Raw genomic sequence first — 15,901 nt, 5'->3', positions numbered from 1 at the left:
AAGCTCCATGTCCAGTCTTGCCACAGTTATAGCATTTTTCTTTGAACTTCTTGTTGCTATTGTTGTCGCCTTGTTTAGGACCATCTCCAGTAAACTTTCACTTTTTGTTATGTGGTTTATGAACTTGTTCAACCATATTAGCCTTGGACTCAATAAAATTTTTCCCATTCCTCTTTTCAACCTTTCGGTTATCTTCCTCAATTCTTAATCTTACAATCAACTCATCCATAGTTATCTCCTTGCGTTTATGTTTTAAATAATTTTTGAAATTTTTCTAAGCCGGTGGTAACTTTTCCACTAAAGCAGCGACTTGGAAGGATTCGCTAAGAGACATACCTTCTGAATTAATGTCATGCAAAATTATTTGAAAATTTTGAACTTGAGGAATTACCGTTTGGGAGTCTATCATAACAAAATCCAGAAACTTACCGACAATAAATTTCTTTGTACCAGCATCCTTTGTCTTGTATTTCTTCTCCGAAGAATCCCATAATTCTTTTGCTGACTTCAGAGGGCTGTAAACATTATATAGCATGTTATCAAGGCCATTGAGGATGTAGTTTCTGCATAGGAAATCTGAATGTTTCTAAGCATCTACAGCGGCAACAACTTGCCGATCACTTTCACCCTCTTTAAGTGCTGGAGCCTCTTCACGAAGAAATCAGGCCAAATTTAGAGTTGTAAGATAGAATAGCATCTTCTGCTGCCATCTCTTAAACTCAGCACCGTTAAATTTTTCCAGTTTTTCTTCATGATTTATTGGTTCTTGAACATGGTTCTGGATAGGGACCGGTGTTAGTGTAACAATTGGAATACCACTTCTAGTTGCAGTTTCAGTTACAGTAGCCATAATATCTGATTACAAAAATCAGAAAAATAAACTACAAATTAATTTTCTAGTTATTAAAACCAGAAAATAAATTATAACACAAAATAATTTTATTTTCCTTGTTACTAAAACCAGAAAAGTAAAATACCACAATAATTTTCTGTAACACCAAATAATATTCTGCAATTGTTAATGACACCAGTATATTATTACTTGTTGTCAAAGAAAATAGATAGTATATTACTACAATCTGTCAAATAGTTTATAAATACTATTTGTATTTTCCAACCAGAATATCACTTTGTGAAAACACAGAAAATTAAATACAATAAAGATACAAAAAATGAGTCTGTCTTAAGATTGTTGGACAATCTTCACTGTATTTGAAAATTAAATTTTGTTGTGTACTTAACAACAACCAGTATACAGATGAAATAAAGGAAATGAGAGAATTCGTTTGATTACAAAAATCAAACCAGATAAATAAAATAAAATAAATAAAAATAGATTTTTATTTTGTTACAAAAACAAAATCAAAATCTGATTTAAATAAATAAATAAAAATAAATAAATAAATAACCAACTTACTTGATTAATTTATTGAATAATATTCTGATCAAGTCCAGTGTTAGATACTGTGTCCTCAAGACAGATCCGTCATCTCCACGGTGCTTTCAAAATGTGGACGTCTATCTCCCAGAATGAAATGATCAACAACAAACAATAGCAGCACTACAAATTGTTTACCCAACGAACACACTAAGTTTTATACTCTTTCTCACAGAAATTATATGCTGCAAAATGCAGAGAATTTTAGCAGAGGAAAAGTACGAAAATTGTTGTAAAAAACCAAATGAGGGACTGTCTATTTATATAGGTGAAGTAGTGGCTTGGTGGTTGCTCAGTTTGAATCCAACATGTAGCAAATTCGTTTTGAACAGATACAACACCTGTTCGATTTGAATTTGAATAGATAACCGAATTTGGTTTGAATCTCAAACAGATAAAACAGTTTTGGGTTTGAATCTGGATAGATTCGGATCTGTCTGTACAAAATTCTGAAGAGGTGCAACAATTTTGAATTCAAAAATTGAAATTTAAATTGGACAAATTTTATTTTACCAAAGAATAAAATTGAATTCAAACGTTTTTGGTCCAAAAAGGTTAGTATTGGACTGGACAAGCCCAATTTAACCTCATACCACGCACATGGGTCTGGTGGTGGCGCGCGTGGTGATTTTTGGATCTAATGGGTCTAGCCCATAACCTCTCTCTCTACAAAACTTAGGTACCCCTTGGGACATACCCCAAGTTCCAATCCCATGCCTTATAAACCCACTCAAAACTTCCTGCAAAATCAATGTGGGACAAGCCATTTTTCTAACCTTTAAGGATTTTCTACCAAAACTCCATTTCCATGGAGCACACTTGGGCTTCAATTTCCTATTCACCCAATAATGGTTTTGAGTAACCAAATATACCACGTAATTCACAATGCGGCATAGAATACGTTACCACTTAGATCCGCAAATTTTAGGGCACGGGTCCCACCTAAATAACAGACCAAAGTTAGGAAAAAATTATGTTTTTACCAAGAATTTTCCAACCATTTCTAACAAAATATATTTTTAATCATCAAATTTTTACCTAAATTTCACTTTGCACATTTTTTTTGATCAACAAAAATTTTTGATTGATGAAATCAATGATACAAAGTATACAGAGAAAAAACGTCAATAAAGAAAGATAGGGGCACAAAATATCATAGTTAAACCAAACGATCTTAACTATGTTGGTACCGAAAGACATGCCTCGATTGTATGCAAAGCAAATTGATGAGAAATCAAAAAAAGAAAAAAGAAAAAGGAAAAGACTATGGCATAACTCCATACTTTTTTAGTCATAACATAAATATATATATATATATATATATATATTATAATCAAATACCACATGAGACATAATTAAAGATCTCATGAATTATGATTAAATTATTATCATAACTAAAAAATAAAATATTATAATTAACAGTGCATATGATATATCATTTTCAAAGGATGTGTATGCTAGAATTTTGCAAAGAAAGTAAAACAAACAATCAAAAATAAATAAATAAATAAAATAATCCCCACACCCAGCCATAAACTTTTGCTCAACCATGTGAAGCACCTGCAAGCATCCACATCTTCATCATCATTATCAATCACAAACAAAAATAGCAGCCAGTAACAATAATCAAAGCAAAACTGCAACCCATCTTCCTGGGAACCAAGTAGCAGCAAAACAGAGCAGCCTCAGCAGAGTAAGCCAGATGCACAACAGCTCTAAGTCCATAATGCTACCAGCTCCAAGTCCAAATGCACAACACCCCGATGCACTCCCTTTCAGCTACTACCACACCTTTTTGTATTTAACCCAAATAGCCACCATACTAGCAAGTCTTTGATTGTTTCAGGTAACACTGGAAGAATTGAACTCGTTAAGGTGCCACATTACGCTAAATCAGTTTCAAAATCCTCTATTTTGATCCAAGTGAATCTTCAAACAAATCATACAACGACCCAACTGAGAAATCAAACTGATGTCCATCCCACATTATTTTGTCAGTTCTGTTTTCTACTAACGATGGGCAATGACCAAACAATCAGTTCTTGAAATCTCAAGAGCTCATCCTGTTCCCAAGACCTTAATGCTCTCCTAAACAGATTTGTTGAACTATAATCCGAAATCCACCTTCCAAGGAATTATCGTACAATGTCATTATGGAACAAAGCAATACAAAATAGTATCGGGAACTCTGAACTGAGAGTAATTGAACCCAATCAACGATCTTTCCAGAAAGACACATCATGACCATTTCCAACGGAAAAGCCAATCTTGGATAGAAAAATGTTAAAGATCACAGGACTGCTAACCTTTAAATCCTTCCAAATGCGAGACAAATTGTAGGACGCCATCATCCTAAATGGAAGCCACCTACAGCATATGATAGATCTCTATAGCACCTGCTTACCTAAGTTTAGTATTAAAAAGCTTATATTGAATAATGTTGCTCAACCTGATTGGGACTCAACGATTGATCTTGTTAAAGTTAGAGTGGCTTTATGAGTTAGAAAAATTTTAAGTTGAAGGATTACTTGAATAATGAGACTTGACAGTTGAATCGAGAAATCTGAGACAACTGTTAGGATATATCTTCTTATTGGAGTTTAAGACCCAATTGGTTTGTTAAAAGAATTTCAATTTGGTTTGGTTTAGGTATAATATATTTTATATGATACATCTAATTTGTGGCGACCCAATCCAATTTGGTTACAACTAGGGTGTTAGGTCCGTTAGACTTGTCAATCCCGCGAACAAACTTGAGTTGTAATTTTCTATTCTGTTTTATGTTCCTTGCTCGAGCGAAGGAGTCCTCGCTCTAGCGAAGAGTGCATCTGGTAAAAAACCTGAGAGTGATGAATGTGTGCTCGAGCGAAGCTTGCGTGGCTTGAGCGAAGAAGTGCGTCTACATAAAAACCTAAAAGAGATGATTGTACGCTCGAGCGTGCATGGCTCGAGCGAAGCCACTTGTGGAAATCACGCGAGATAAGTTCGTCGCTCGAGCGAGAGAGTCTTCGCTCGAGTGAGCTCTGCAGTTTCAGATTTCTATATGTATCTGTTTTAATCCGAAACTAGGATTAGGTTTTTGAGATCCACTTTAAGGTTTTCTAAAGTTTTCTTTGAGAGTAGTTTTTCTAGTTTTCTTTGATATTATTGAGTGGGTTTTTAACCTATGATCTGAGATATATACATCAAGGAGTTTGTTTCTTCATAATTAAGAGTGTTCTTCTTCGGTGGAATCCAGAGATTCAAGCGTGGAGCATCAAAGGAGTTTGATACTATGCATGGTCATTGATTTGACATTAGAGGTTGTGGATTCAACTTCATACTGATCAATTTCGAGACGAAGGCTGTGGTGAAAGAGTTACAGAAGGTTAGAAGACAAATTTGATACGTTTGGTAATTTGTTGGTTATCTTTGTAATCTTTCTTTCTTCAGTAGTGGATTGATTAGTGGTGTTTCGCCCGTGGTTTTTTTATCACAATTGGAGTTGCTTTAATTGTGGTTTTTCCACGTAAAAAATCATTTGTGTCGATTTATTGTTTTTCAAAAATAACAATCTAAACCACTTTCGTAAGTGCTTGTTGATTTAGATTGTGTGTTTTGAATAATCGGGAATTAGTGAAATTAAATCTTAATCTAATCACGAATTACTTAGGATTTTCATAGGGTTTGATAAAAAAGCCCACAAGCTTACCATATATATATATATATATATATATTGGTATTGTTTGTTTTTCGGTTGGTGAGAAAACAATAGAGGTAGCCGTTTGGCTTGGTGAAAAGGCAGCAATGGCTTAATATTGATTGACATCAATTTGGTGGCTGTGCTTTGTTTTATGTTGCTTGGAATATATCATTAGGGCTTTCAAACATTGTGTCACTGTGCATCTTCGGCTTATTACTCTGCTTCGGTTGATTTGGGATAATTATTTTGGATCTTCTACAACTCTGGTTCTGAAGATTTTGGCTCATCTATTTGGTGAGGACTTTCCTCTTGTTTATTTGTGATTATTTGGAATTCACCTAAGGGTGATTTTGTGAGACCATTCGTGTCTCGTTTGTAATCGTTTGGAAACTCTTTGGTTAATAGTGGAATCGGATTTCGATCCCGTAGACGTACCTCACATTGAGGGAACCACGCAAAAATTCTTGTGTTGCTTTTGATTTAATTTTTTCGCATTAGTTTTTATTCCCATTGATTGATTTACTTGTGGGGAATCACATATTTTCCCTAACAACTGGTATCAAAGCTTACGATTTATTTGGGTTTAATTATTTGTGTAAATTAATAGAGGGGAATGTGGGTCGTATGACTAGCTTCAATGAAAGTAATTGGGTAACTTGGAAAACTAAAATGAAGGACCTATTATTTTGTAAAGGTTTGTATGGGCCTATTGAGGGTGACAGTGACAAACCCGAGGGTATGAAAGATGATGAATGGAATAGGCTTAATCGAAAAACCGTTAGTGTTATCCGTCAATGGATTGATGACAGTGTGTTTCATCATGTTGCTATTGAAACTTTGGCACATGATTTATGGAAAAAATTAGAAGGCCTTTATAATAGGAAATCAGCCACAAATAAAGCTTTTCTGTTTCGTAAGTTGGTTAATTTAAAATATAAAGAGGGCAGCTCTATTTCGGAACATCTGAATGAAATAAAGAGTATTGTTAACCAACTTGCTTCTATGAAAGTTGTTTTTGATGATGAGTTGTAGGCTTTGATGTTACTTAGTTCTTTGCCCGAAAGTTGGGAGACTTTGGTTGTGGTGATTAGTACTTCGGCACCTGATGAAGTTGTCACAATGAGCCAAGTCACTAGTAGCTTGTTGAATGAAGAAACTAGAAGAAAATCAGCGGGTTCCTCTCATTCGGAAGCATTTGTTGTGAGAGGCCGAAGTAAAACAAGGGGAAGGAGTAAGACTCCTCATGGTCGTGATCAAAGCCATGACAAATCAAAAGATGGTTCTTTTTCAAAGAAAGACATTGAGTGCTATTATTGCCATGAGAAAGGGCACATGAAGCGGGAATGTCAAAATTTCAAGAATAAGGAGAAAATGCGTGACAAAAGTGTGGATAAGAAGCAAGAAGATACAACGGCAGTTACTACCGATGATCTCATGGTCGTTTGTGAAGATGATTGTATCAATTTTGTGGGCCAAGAGAGCAATTGGGTGATTGATTCCGATGCTTCTTTTCATGTGACTTCTAGAGTTGATTTCTTCACTACCTACACCAAAGGAGATTATGGTTCTGTTCGAATGGGTAATGAAGGCTTGTCCAAGATTATTGGCATGGGTGATGTTTGCTTGGAAACAAATTTAGGCTGCAAGTTGTTGCTTAAAGATGTGAGGCATGTTCCCGACATTCGCCTCAATTTGATCTCTACTGGGAAGCTAGAAGATGAAGGCTTCAACAACAAATTTGGTGACGGAATATGGAAGCTCACAAAGGATTCTTTGGTGGTGGCTAAGTGCAAGAAGACTCATACACTTTATTCGATGCAAGGAAAAATTTGTAAAGGTGTTGTCAATGCACTTGAAGATGATACTTCTACTGAATTGTGGCATAAGCGACTTGGGCACATGAGTGAAAATGGGTTGCAAGTTTTGTTCAAGAAAGAGCTTCTACCCGGTTTGAAAGGTACACATCTTAAAACTTGTATTCATTGTTTGGCGGGTAAACAACATAGAGTTTCTTTTCATAAAAATGTTGCTTCTAGAAAAGAAAATGTTTTGGAGTTGATTCATCCGGATGTTTGTGATCCTATGAAAGTTATAACACATAGTGGTGCACTTTATTTTGTTACTTTCATTGATGATTGTTTAAGGAAAGTTTGGGCTTTTCTACTAAAAACTAAAGATCAAGTTTTAGAAGTATTTAAGCAGTTTCAGGCCATGGTTGAAAGAGAAACATGGCAGAAATTGAAGTGTATCTGATCAGAAAATGGTGGTGAATACATTGGGCCATTTGATGAGTATTGTCGCAGCCAAGGTATTCGGAACCCAAAGACAGTAAAGAAGACTCCTCAAAAAAATGGCGTTGCTGGAAGGATGAACCACACCATTGTGGAAAGAATAAGGTGTTTGCTTTCACAAGCTAAATTGCCAAGATCCTTTTGGGGTGAGGCAATGAGGACAGCGGTTGACGTGATCATTTTGTCTCCTACCTATCCTTTGAATGGTGATGTTCCAGAAAGAGTTTGGACCGGTAAAGATGTGTCTTGTGAGCACTTGAGAGTGTTTGGTTTCCGAGCTTTTGTTCACATTCCAAAGGATGAGAGGTCCAAGCTTGATAGTAAGTCAAGACAATGTATTTTTCATGGCTATGGACGTAATGAATTTGGTTATAGATTGTGGGATCCGGTCGACAAGAAAGTCATTCGAAGCCGTGATGTTGTGTTTCTTGAAGACCAAACAATTGAAGACTTTGGCAAAGGTGATCAACAGGAGCCAAAAACTAGTGATTTCATTAATATGGATCCATCTCCTTCATCTTCAGTTGATGATGAAAATGGAGAAGATATGCAGCCACCCATTGAAGATGTAGAGGATAATGCTAATCCTAATGAAGTTGAGCCAGAAATTGAGGAAGAGCATCCAACTCAAGAACCGCCATCACAACTTGAGTTGAGGAAATCTACAAGGGACCGGCAACCTTCGAAAAAGTATCATCCCAATGAATTTGTGTTAATTTCTTATCAATGGGAGCCTGAGAGCTACCAAGAAGCAATTGAGCATACAAAAAAAGATGATTGGTGAAAGGCAATGGAAGACGAGATGAATTTCTTGCTTGAAAATCACACTTATGATTTAGTGAAGTTGTCTAAAGGGAGGAAAATTTTGAAAAATAAATGGGTTTTCAAATTGAAGAACGATGGCAAGAATCTGAGGTATAAGGCATGTCTTGTTGTGAAAGGCTTTGGGCAAAAGAAATGTATTGACTTTGATGAGATTTTCTCGCAGGTTGTGAAGATGTCTTCTATTCGAGTTGTACTTGGCATGACTGGAAGTATGAACCTTGAAGTTGAGCAACTTGATGTGAAGACCGCATTTCTTCACGGTGATCTTGAAGAAGAAATTTACATGGGGCAACCAGAAGGTTTTGTGGGAAAGAGAAATTTGTTTGCAAATTGAAGAAAAGTTTGTATGGCCTCAAGTAAGCCCTGCGATAATGGTACACAAAATTTGACTCCTTCATGATAAATAATGGTTTTTCTAAAACCACTTCGCACCATTGTGTGTTTGTGAAAAAATTTTCGGATGGTAAACTTATTATTCTTGTGTTTTATGTTGATGACATGTTAATTGTGGGTCAAGATTACACTATGATTAACAGGTTGAAATTAGAGTTGAGCAAATATTTTGCTATGAAAGATTTGGGGCTGGCAAAGCAAATACTTGGTATGAAAATTGTTTGTGATTGCAAAGGGAGCTGATTTGGTTGTCTCAAGAAAGCTACATTGAGAAAGTTCTTGAAAGGTTCAACATGGATAAAGCAAAGCCGGTTAGTTGTCCACTTGCGGGTCACTTCAAGTTTAGTTCGAATCAATGTCCTACAAGTGAGAATGACAACGAAGAGATGTTGAAAGTTCCTAATGCTTCAGCAGTTGGTTCTTTGATGTACGCAATGGTTTGTACAAGGCTGGATATTGCTCACGCCGTTACTGTGCTGAGTCGTTTTCTCTCTAATCTGGGTAAAGAATATTGGGCAACGGTAAAATGAATTTTAAGATATCTTCGAGGGACTTCAAAGGTGTGTTTGTGTTTTGGGCATGGTAAGCCGATACTTGATGGGTTCACGGATTCTGACATGTCGGGTGATGTTGATTCTAGAAAATCTACTTCGGGGTATTTGATGACTTTTGCAGTGGGAGCTGCGGCATGGCAATCTAAATTACAAAAATGTGTTGCTTTCTCAACTATCGGAGATAAATTTATTTCTATTATTGAAGCTTGCAAAGAAGAGTTATGGTTGAAGAAATTTTTGCAAGAGTTGGGTTTGAAGCAAGAAAAGTATGTGCTTTATTGTGATAGTCAAAGTGCTATTCATTTGAGTAAAAATTCTACTTTTCATTCGAGATCGAAACACATTGATGTGAGATATCATTGGATTCGTGATGTGTTAGATTCGAAATTGTTACAACTCGAAAAGGTTTACACGGATGATAAGATTTCGGATATGTTGACTAAGACTTTGTCGAGGGACAAACATTTAAAGTGTCGAACTTTGGCGGGTATGGTTGATATCTCCACCTAAGTCGATAAGGGGAGAATTGTTGGGATATATCTCCTTATTGGAGTTTGAGACCCAATTGGTTTGTTAAAAGAATTTTAATTTGGTTTGGTTTAGGTACAATATATTTTATATATTATATCTAATTTGTGGAGTCCCAATCTAATTTGGTTACAACTAGGGTTTGATAAAATAAAAAAAAGCCCACAAGTTTACCATAAATATATATTGCTATTGTTCATTGTTGGGTTGGTGAGAAAACAATAGAGGCAGCCGTTTGGCTTGGTGAAAAGGCAGCAGTGGCTTAATATTGATTGAAATTAATTTGGTGGCTGTGCTTTGTTTTATGTTGCTTGGAATATATCATTGGGGCTTTCAAACATTGTGTCACAGTGCATCTTCGGCTTGTTACTCTGCTTCGGTTGATTTGGGATAATTATTTTGGATCTTTTATAACTCTGGTTCTGAAAATTTTGGTTCTGAAAATTTGGTGAGGTCTTTCCTCTTATTTATTTGTGATTATTTGGAATTCACCTAAGGGTGATTTTGTGAGACCATTCGTGTCTCGTTTGTAATCGTTTGAAAACTCTTTGGTTGATAGTGGAATCGGATTTCGATCCCGTGGACGTACCTTACATTGAGGGAACCACGTAAAAATTCTTGTGTTGCTTTTGATTTAATTTTTCCACATTAGTTTTTATTCCCATTGATTGATTTACTTGTGGAGAATCACATATTTTCTCTAACAACAACAAGGTAGTGTAACATCCTAGTCGGGATATGATTTGCTAGTGATTAAGGCCGAAATGTAAATCATTGAGGCCGTTAATTAGAATCTCTTAATTTCACTTGTTGGTCAAACTGTATACTTTATGTGTGTTGAGTGTCAATCAGGTTGTACATCGTCGAAGCATAAAATGGGCAAAAAGACAGAATTTGGACAAAGTTGACTTTTCCGCACGTGCGTTGACTTTTTCTGGAAAAGTCAAACCGACGTTTTAAACCTGTTTGGACGAGATTTGAAGTATAAAAAGGCAAGTAAAAGGCTGGATTAGGGTTCGGAAGTTGTTTTGACCTAAAGGGAGAGGCTAGGGTTTGGAAAAGAAGAGAAAATAAAAGCTCCAAGATGTCTCCCATGGTGGTTCCTTCTCCTTCTACCTCCTTCCACTCCTCTATGAGTGGCTAGTCTTCTTTTCTAGGGTTTTGATGAAACCCTAGCCATGTAATTATGTAGTTTTCTTTTTGATTTTTAATTATGTAAAGGTTTGAACATTTGTATGGTGATTTAGAAGTTTGTTTTATATAATTTTCATTATTCTTTCGAATATTTGACTTTCTGTGATTGTTAAATGTTATCCATACAATTGTTTTCTTTTCCTTCACATTCAAAGTATGGAACGAACCATACTACGAGGAACGAGTCGTATCACTGCCTTAGTTTAGAGTGAACGGTTCGTATTACTTGAGATGGTTCGTGCTCGTATATTGAATATGATGATCTTCTTGTTAAATGCTTTGAGCTTGTAGTTGCGAAGCATTAATCCGTTCAAACCATAGCATAATTGATTTCAATTGGAAACCCTAATTATGTGGTTCGTGGTGAATTCTCTATCCTAGGATTTTTCCCCAATTCAGTAAATCCAATTTCATTTATTATTGATAATTTAATTCCTTAGTTTAATTTATTTGTTATTAAATTAGGTTATGATCATTCAATCTTTTTATCAAAATTAATTTAGGAATTTAACAATTAAATTAGTTTAATTTCACAATAATCCCTGTGGATCGATACCTGGACTTGCCATTATTCTGATTGAATTTGGTATAGTATTTAATTTTGGTGTGTTCAACGACCCATCAGCTAGCGATGGGGCAATGTTATCACCTTGGTTTTCTTGTTTTGGTGTAATTTTAATGTACTTTCTGTGTACATGAATAAAATGTTTCTTTTCTTTTACTGATAAATATATATATATCCCATTTCATCTCGCATAATTGATACAAGCAATCCAATGACCTTATTTCCCCTCCCATATGTGGGAATCCAATTGTGGGTTTGAAATTCTTCTGTTTGTCTTAGGTTAGAGAGAAAGAAATCACAAATAAATGTTCTATATTGCATGGAAATGAAAGAAAAAAAAATCATATTATTTTTTATTGGGTGAAATTTCCTTTCTTATGTAGGAATATGGAAAGATTAAAAGAACAAAACAATAACAAACAAAGGAATTGATCAAATACAACACTATCAAAGACTAGAAGAGAATGGTACACCGGTGGAAGGCAACCATGATCGACCGGCTATAAAATTTGCGACGTTGAATTGTGATGCTTCAGTTGCACTAGATATAACTCTATAACCACGCCACTTTACTCTGCCACTAGTTGATGAACCGGGGCCGGAGTTCTTATACTCTCCATAATACAAAGTATTTAGAGCAAAGTTACCATCCCACTCTAACCAGCCTGCTGGATCAACCAAAGTGTCCAGATAAGTTTGTAGATAAACAGTACGTGAATATTGCTTCCAAGGTCGTCCCAAATATGTCTTGAATGAGCTAAGTACTGGTTTTAAGTCAGATGAAGCCATAACTCGAGAATTATGAATTGAAATGCCAGTATTTTGGTTAGGGTCAGTTCGCCCTTGCGCTGTTATAGTATTTTTTTGCTTGTTCATGGGTCTTCTAGCATATATCATGCAATTTTGGAAAACGACTGCAGCATTTCCAAATATAAAATCTACTGTGCCATAGATATAACATTCTTTGTAAAATTGTCGTTGAGAATGAACATATAGTGTATCTTGGTATCCTTCAAAGCCACAACGGTAGAAAACAGAGAGATCAGAGCCAGACCGAAGTGCTACAGCTTGGTGATTTTGTGGTCCAGCTATGTTACGGAATGTTATTTCACGAGCAATGAATCCTCCACCGGTAACCGCTGCAAATCAAAAGTGTTGTCTATAATTAGTAATGTTTTATCACTCTATGGTTTGAAATGTTATCTCTAACTATTGTTGTGAATTTCTCTAATTGTCCTTTCAAATTAATGAGCATGTTAGACTTATTAGCCAAGAAATATTCAAGCTTCTAGAGAGGTTAAATTTTCAGACTCTAATAAAATTGAACTGATTCAAACACGTATCTTTCATAATGATAGCAAATAATCAGTAATGTTTTACTCTGTGGTTTGAAATGTTATCTCTAACTATTGTTGTAAATTTCTTTATTTGTTCTTTCAAATTAATGAGCATGTTAGATTAATTAGCCAAGAAATATTAATGCTTCTAGAGAGGTTAAATTTTCATACGGTAAATAAATAAAATTGAACAAATTCAAACACCTAGCTTTCATAATGATAGCAACTTTGACAATGAGGAACAGATGACTTTATAATATCTGAAAAAAGATATTTAATTTGTTCAGAAAATATAGGCATTATAAATTGATTTTGTATACATCTATGCAATCAGCTTGTGGAAAAAAATGCCACCAGCAAAAAATCCATCACCATTGATAGCTGAAAGTCATAGTAATTTTTTATTTTTAATTTAAAATTGTCAAATTTTTCTTAAACTGCCAAAACAATTAAAAATTTAATAAGTTAAACAAAATTAGTTTTCAAAGAAACCAGAATAATGAAAAGTTGTATGATCTTTCCTTTAAATTCAATATAGGAGTAGTTAACAATCAATTTTATGTCATCTTTTTCTACGTGTCTTAAATATTTTTTCATGTTAGACTAAGCTGGAAGGTTGATGCCTCTAAAGGGACTTTTGGGATGAGATTCTCTCCCATCTTTATTTAGATTGGAGAGACACTGTCTAAATCCGTGAGATTCATCACAAGTTTTATTTTGATAATTTAACTAGTTCATATTTTAGTACTCTTCGTGTATATCATCCATATAAAAAATTAGACCATTCTAATAAACGTAATATTTTTATTTTATCCGTTTGTCTTTAAAAAAATGCATAGTTTTTTTTCAAAACACACTTGCCGTTTATTTTATTTTATTTTTATAAACAAATACGATAAAATAAAGATATTACAATTATTGGATTGACTTAACTTTTTTTTATGGATGATGTATAGAAAGAGTTCTAAAAAATAAATGACTATGATCATCGAAATAGAACCTATACCAAGTCGGGAGCGGGGTCACTGTTGTGCAGTGTTCCTGCTGTGCGGTTTCAGTCTTTATTTATTTTATTTTTTTTTATCCAAACCCAAAAAAAAAGAAAGAAAATAACTCATAAAATGCTGTCATTTTATTAACACAGCAGGAACAGCAGTGACCCCTCATCCTAATAAGTCTCACACGCCTGAATAGCGCCTCTCTACTACAAATAAAGACAGGAGAGAATGCCATTGCCTTAATTGTTCATAATGCGGTGTGTTTCAAAAATAAAAATAAAATAAATTAAATAGAAAAGTGCTAACATTTGAATTGTATGCATCCTATTTATTCTGACAGTAATGCTATGTATCAAGAAAAATTTTTTATGAAAATAATCATGAAAGTTTTGTGACCTTTGGATTACACTTAAAATAAAGCACTAAACACTAATTAAGGTAATATAAGGATCATAAATATTTCATAAAAAAAAATTTATGATACCTAACTTTTCTCTTATTCTGAATATCACCCACATCAATCCAAACTGGAACGGTATCCTTGTGCACTCTTGTATTCTTTGTAATTAATTAGTGTGGTCAAAATAACAGTTGTTCGAATTTCGTCATAAATATTTATTTTTATAGTATATTTAAATTATAGGTTTTAGTAGAAATTAAAAAAATGACAGAATGATTGTAAGCAAAATATAATTATATTTGATCTATATTTTGTTTTTCTCTTTCTAAATAAATATATATTTAATTTATGATTCAAACCCAATATAAAAAAATATGTCAAAGACAAATTAAACCATCAAAGAAATGACGACAAAGAGGGATACTTACCAACAGTTGCAGAGTTGAAGGTAGTGGAACCTCCTCCCACGCTTCGACTACCAGTGATAATGGTGTTCTTCAAGCCATCACCAACAAGCATAATATTCTTCATTTTGTTGCCAATCTCAATATTCTCCTTATAAACCCCACTTTTCACACGTATAACAAACCTCCCACTCCCACTTCTCTTCGCCGCCGCGTCAAGGGCTGCTTGAATGGTCCGGTAATTTCCCGAACCATCTTGAGCCACCACGAGATTCGCTGCTGGAGACGACGATTGCAACAACTTACGGTCTCCAGGTGAAACCCAAGTGGGAAAACCTTCTTTATACGTTTGTTTCTCGTTTGAGCCATTGTTAATGGCCAAAGTGTTGCTGATTAGCTTTGAAACATTGTTGGACATAAGAGGCAACATGAAGTCTGAGACACCCAACTCGATGAACCCAGCTCGACAAGTCTCAAGATTTGTCAAAGCCGTGCTGAGCCACGTCTGAGCATCAAAATCGGAACATTTTGTGTTGGGGTCTAGAGTATGGTTGAGTTGAAGAATTGTACTCTCATAGAGCTTTAAACAATCAGACCATGCAGTTTTTTCGCGCTCATTCCGACATTTAGACCCAAGCCACTTAGTGTGAGTCTCGGCTTTGAGAGCTCTTTCCATGGCTATTTGCATGGCCATCTTTCTGAACTCGGATTTTTCTTTGGGTGCGAAATTGTGAGAGCCATTGCTCATGAAGTGCTTGCATGGTTCCGGGTATGGGGTTTTGTCGCACCACTGATTTATGTCATCAGAGCTGAGACTCGACAAAGCAGAGCAAAACAATGAAGAGAAAGATATGAATAGTATGAATATTTCAAACTTGGTTGCCATTGTTGGGTGGTTTGTGTTTCTTGGTTCTCTAGGCTGTGAAGGGGTGCATCTTTATATAGTTGAAATGAAGATGGGTGACAGGTTGGCTTGAGTTGAATCTATGGGTGGGTGAGAATGACAAGTAAACAAAGTACAAATAACATGTAAACAAAGTACAAATGTCATAATATATATAAACACAAAGATATAAATATTCGGACTACTTATTGATTATGGTGTTTAAATTGTGATTTTTTTTTTTTTTTTTTTTTTTTACAACTGGACCACGCCTATAAGTTTATGTATTGTTTAGAGTAAGATAATATGCAAACTAAAAATGTTATTTATTATCGATTTATTTCATCCCCTTTAATTCACTTTTCATGTGTATTAATTTAATTCACTCAATAAATTATTTGCATTTAAA

At 34.9% G+C, this 15,901-nt stretch overlaps 1 protein-coding gene across 1 annotated transcript; it reads right to left on the bottom strand.

Annotated features, from left to right (window-relative positions):
* Positions 1-11,796: 11,796 nt before the first annotated feature.
* On the bottom strand, positions 11,797-15,658 carry LOC114301469 (putative pectinesterase/pectinesterase inhibitor 17). The gene is made up of 2 exons (XM_028246418.2): positions 14,634-15,658; positions 11,797-12,609 (listed from the first exon to the last, which is right to left on the bottom strand). The coding sequence occupies exons 1-2, from the start codon at positions 15,493-15,495 to the stop codon at positions 11,918-11,920; spliced, it is 1,554 nt and encodes a 517-aa protein (XP_028102219.2). The 5' UTR covers positions 15,496-15,658; the 3' UTR covers positions 11,797-11,917.
* Between the last annotated feature and the right edge of the window lie 243 nt (positions 15,659-15,901).

This window comes from Camellia sinensis, chromosome 8 (assembly GCF_055761805.1).
Source record: "Camellia sinensis isolate YWXY chromosome 8, ASM5576180v1, whole genome shotgun sequence".
NCBI classification, from domain to species: domain Eukaryota; kingdom Viridiplantae; phylum Streptophyta; class Magnoliopsida; order Ericales; family Theaceae; genus Camellia; species Camellia sinensis.
This window is presented reverse-complemented; position numbering and strand designations above follow the sequence as displayed.

Excerpts from the sequence above, each read along its gene's own strand:
- LOC114301469 (XM_028246418.2), bottom strand. The coding sequence starts at position 15,495 with ATGGCAACCAAGTTTGAAATATTCATACTATTCATATCTTTCTCTTCA. Across the intron at positions 12,610-14,633 it reads CTTCAACTCTGCAACTGTTG|CGGTTACCGGTGGAGGATTC; the intron begins GTAAGTATCCCT and ends TTTGATTTGCAG.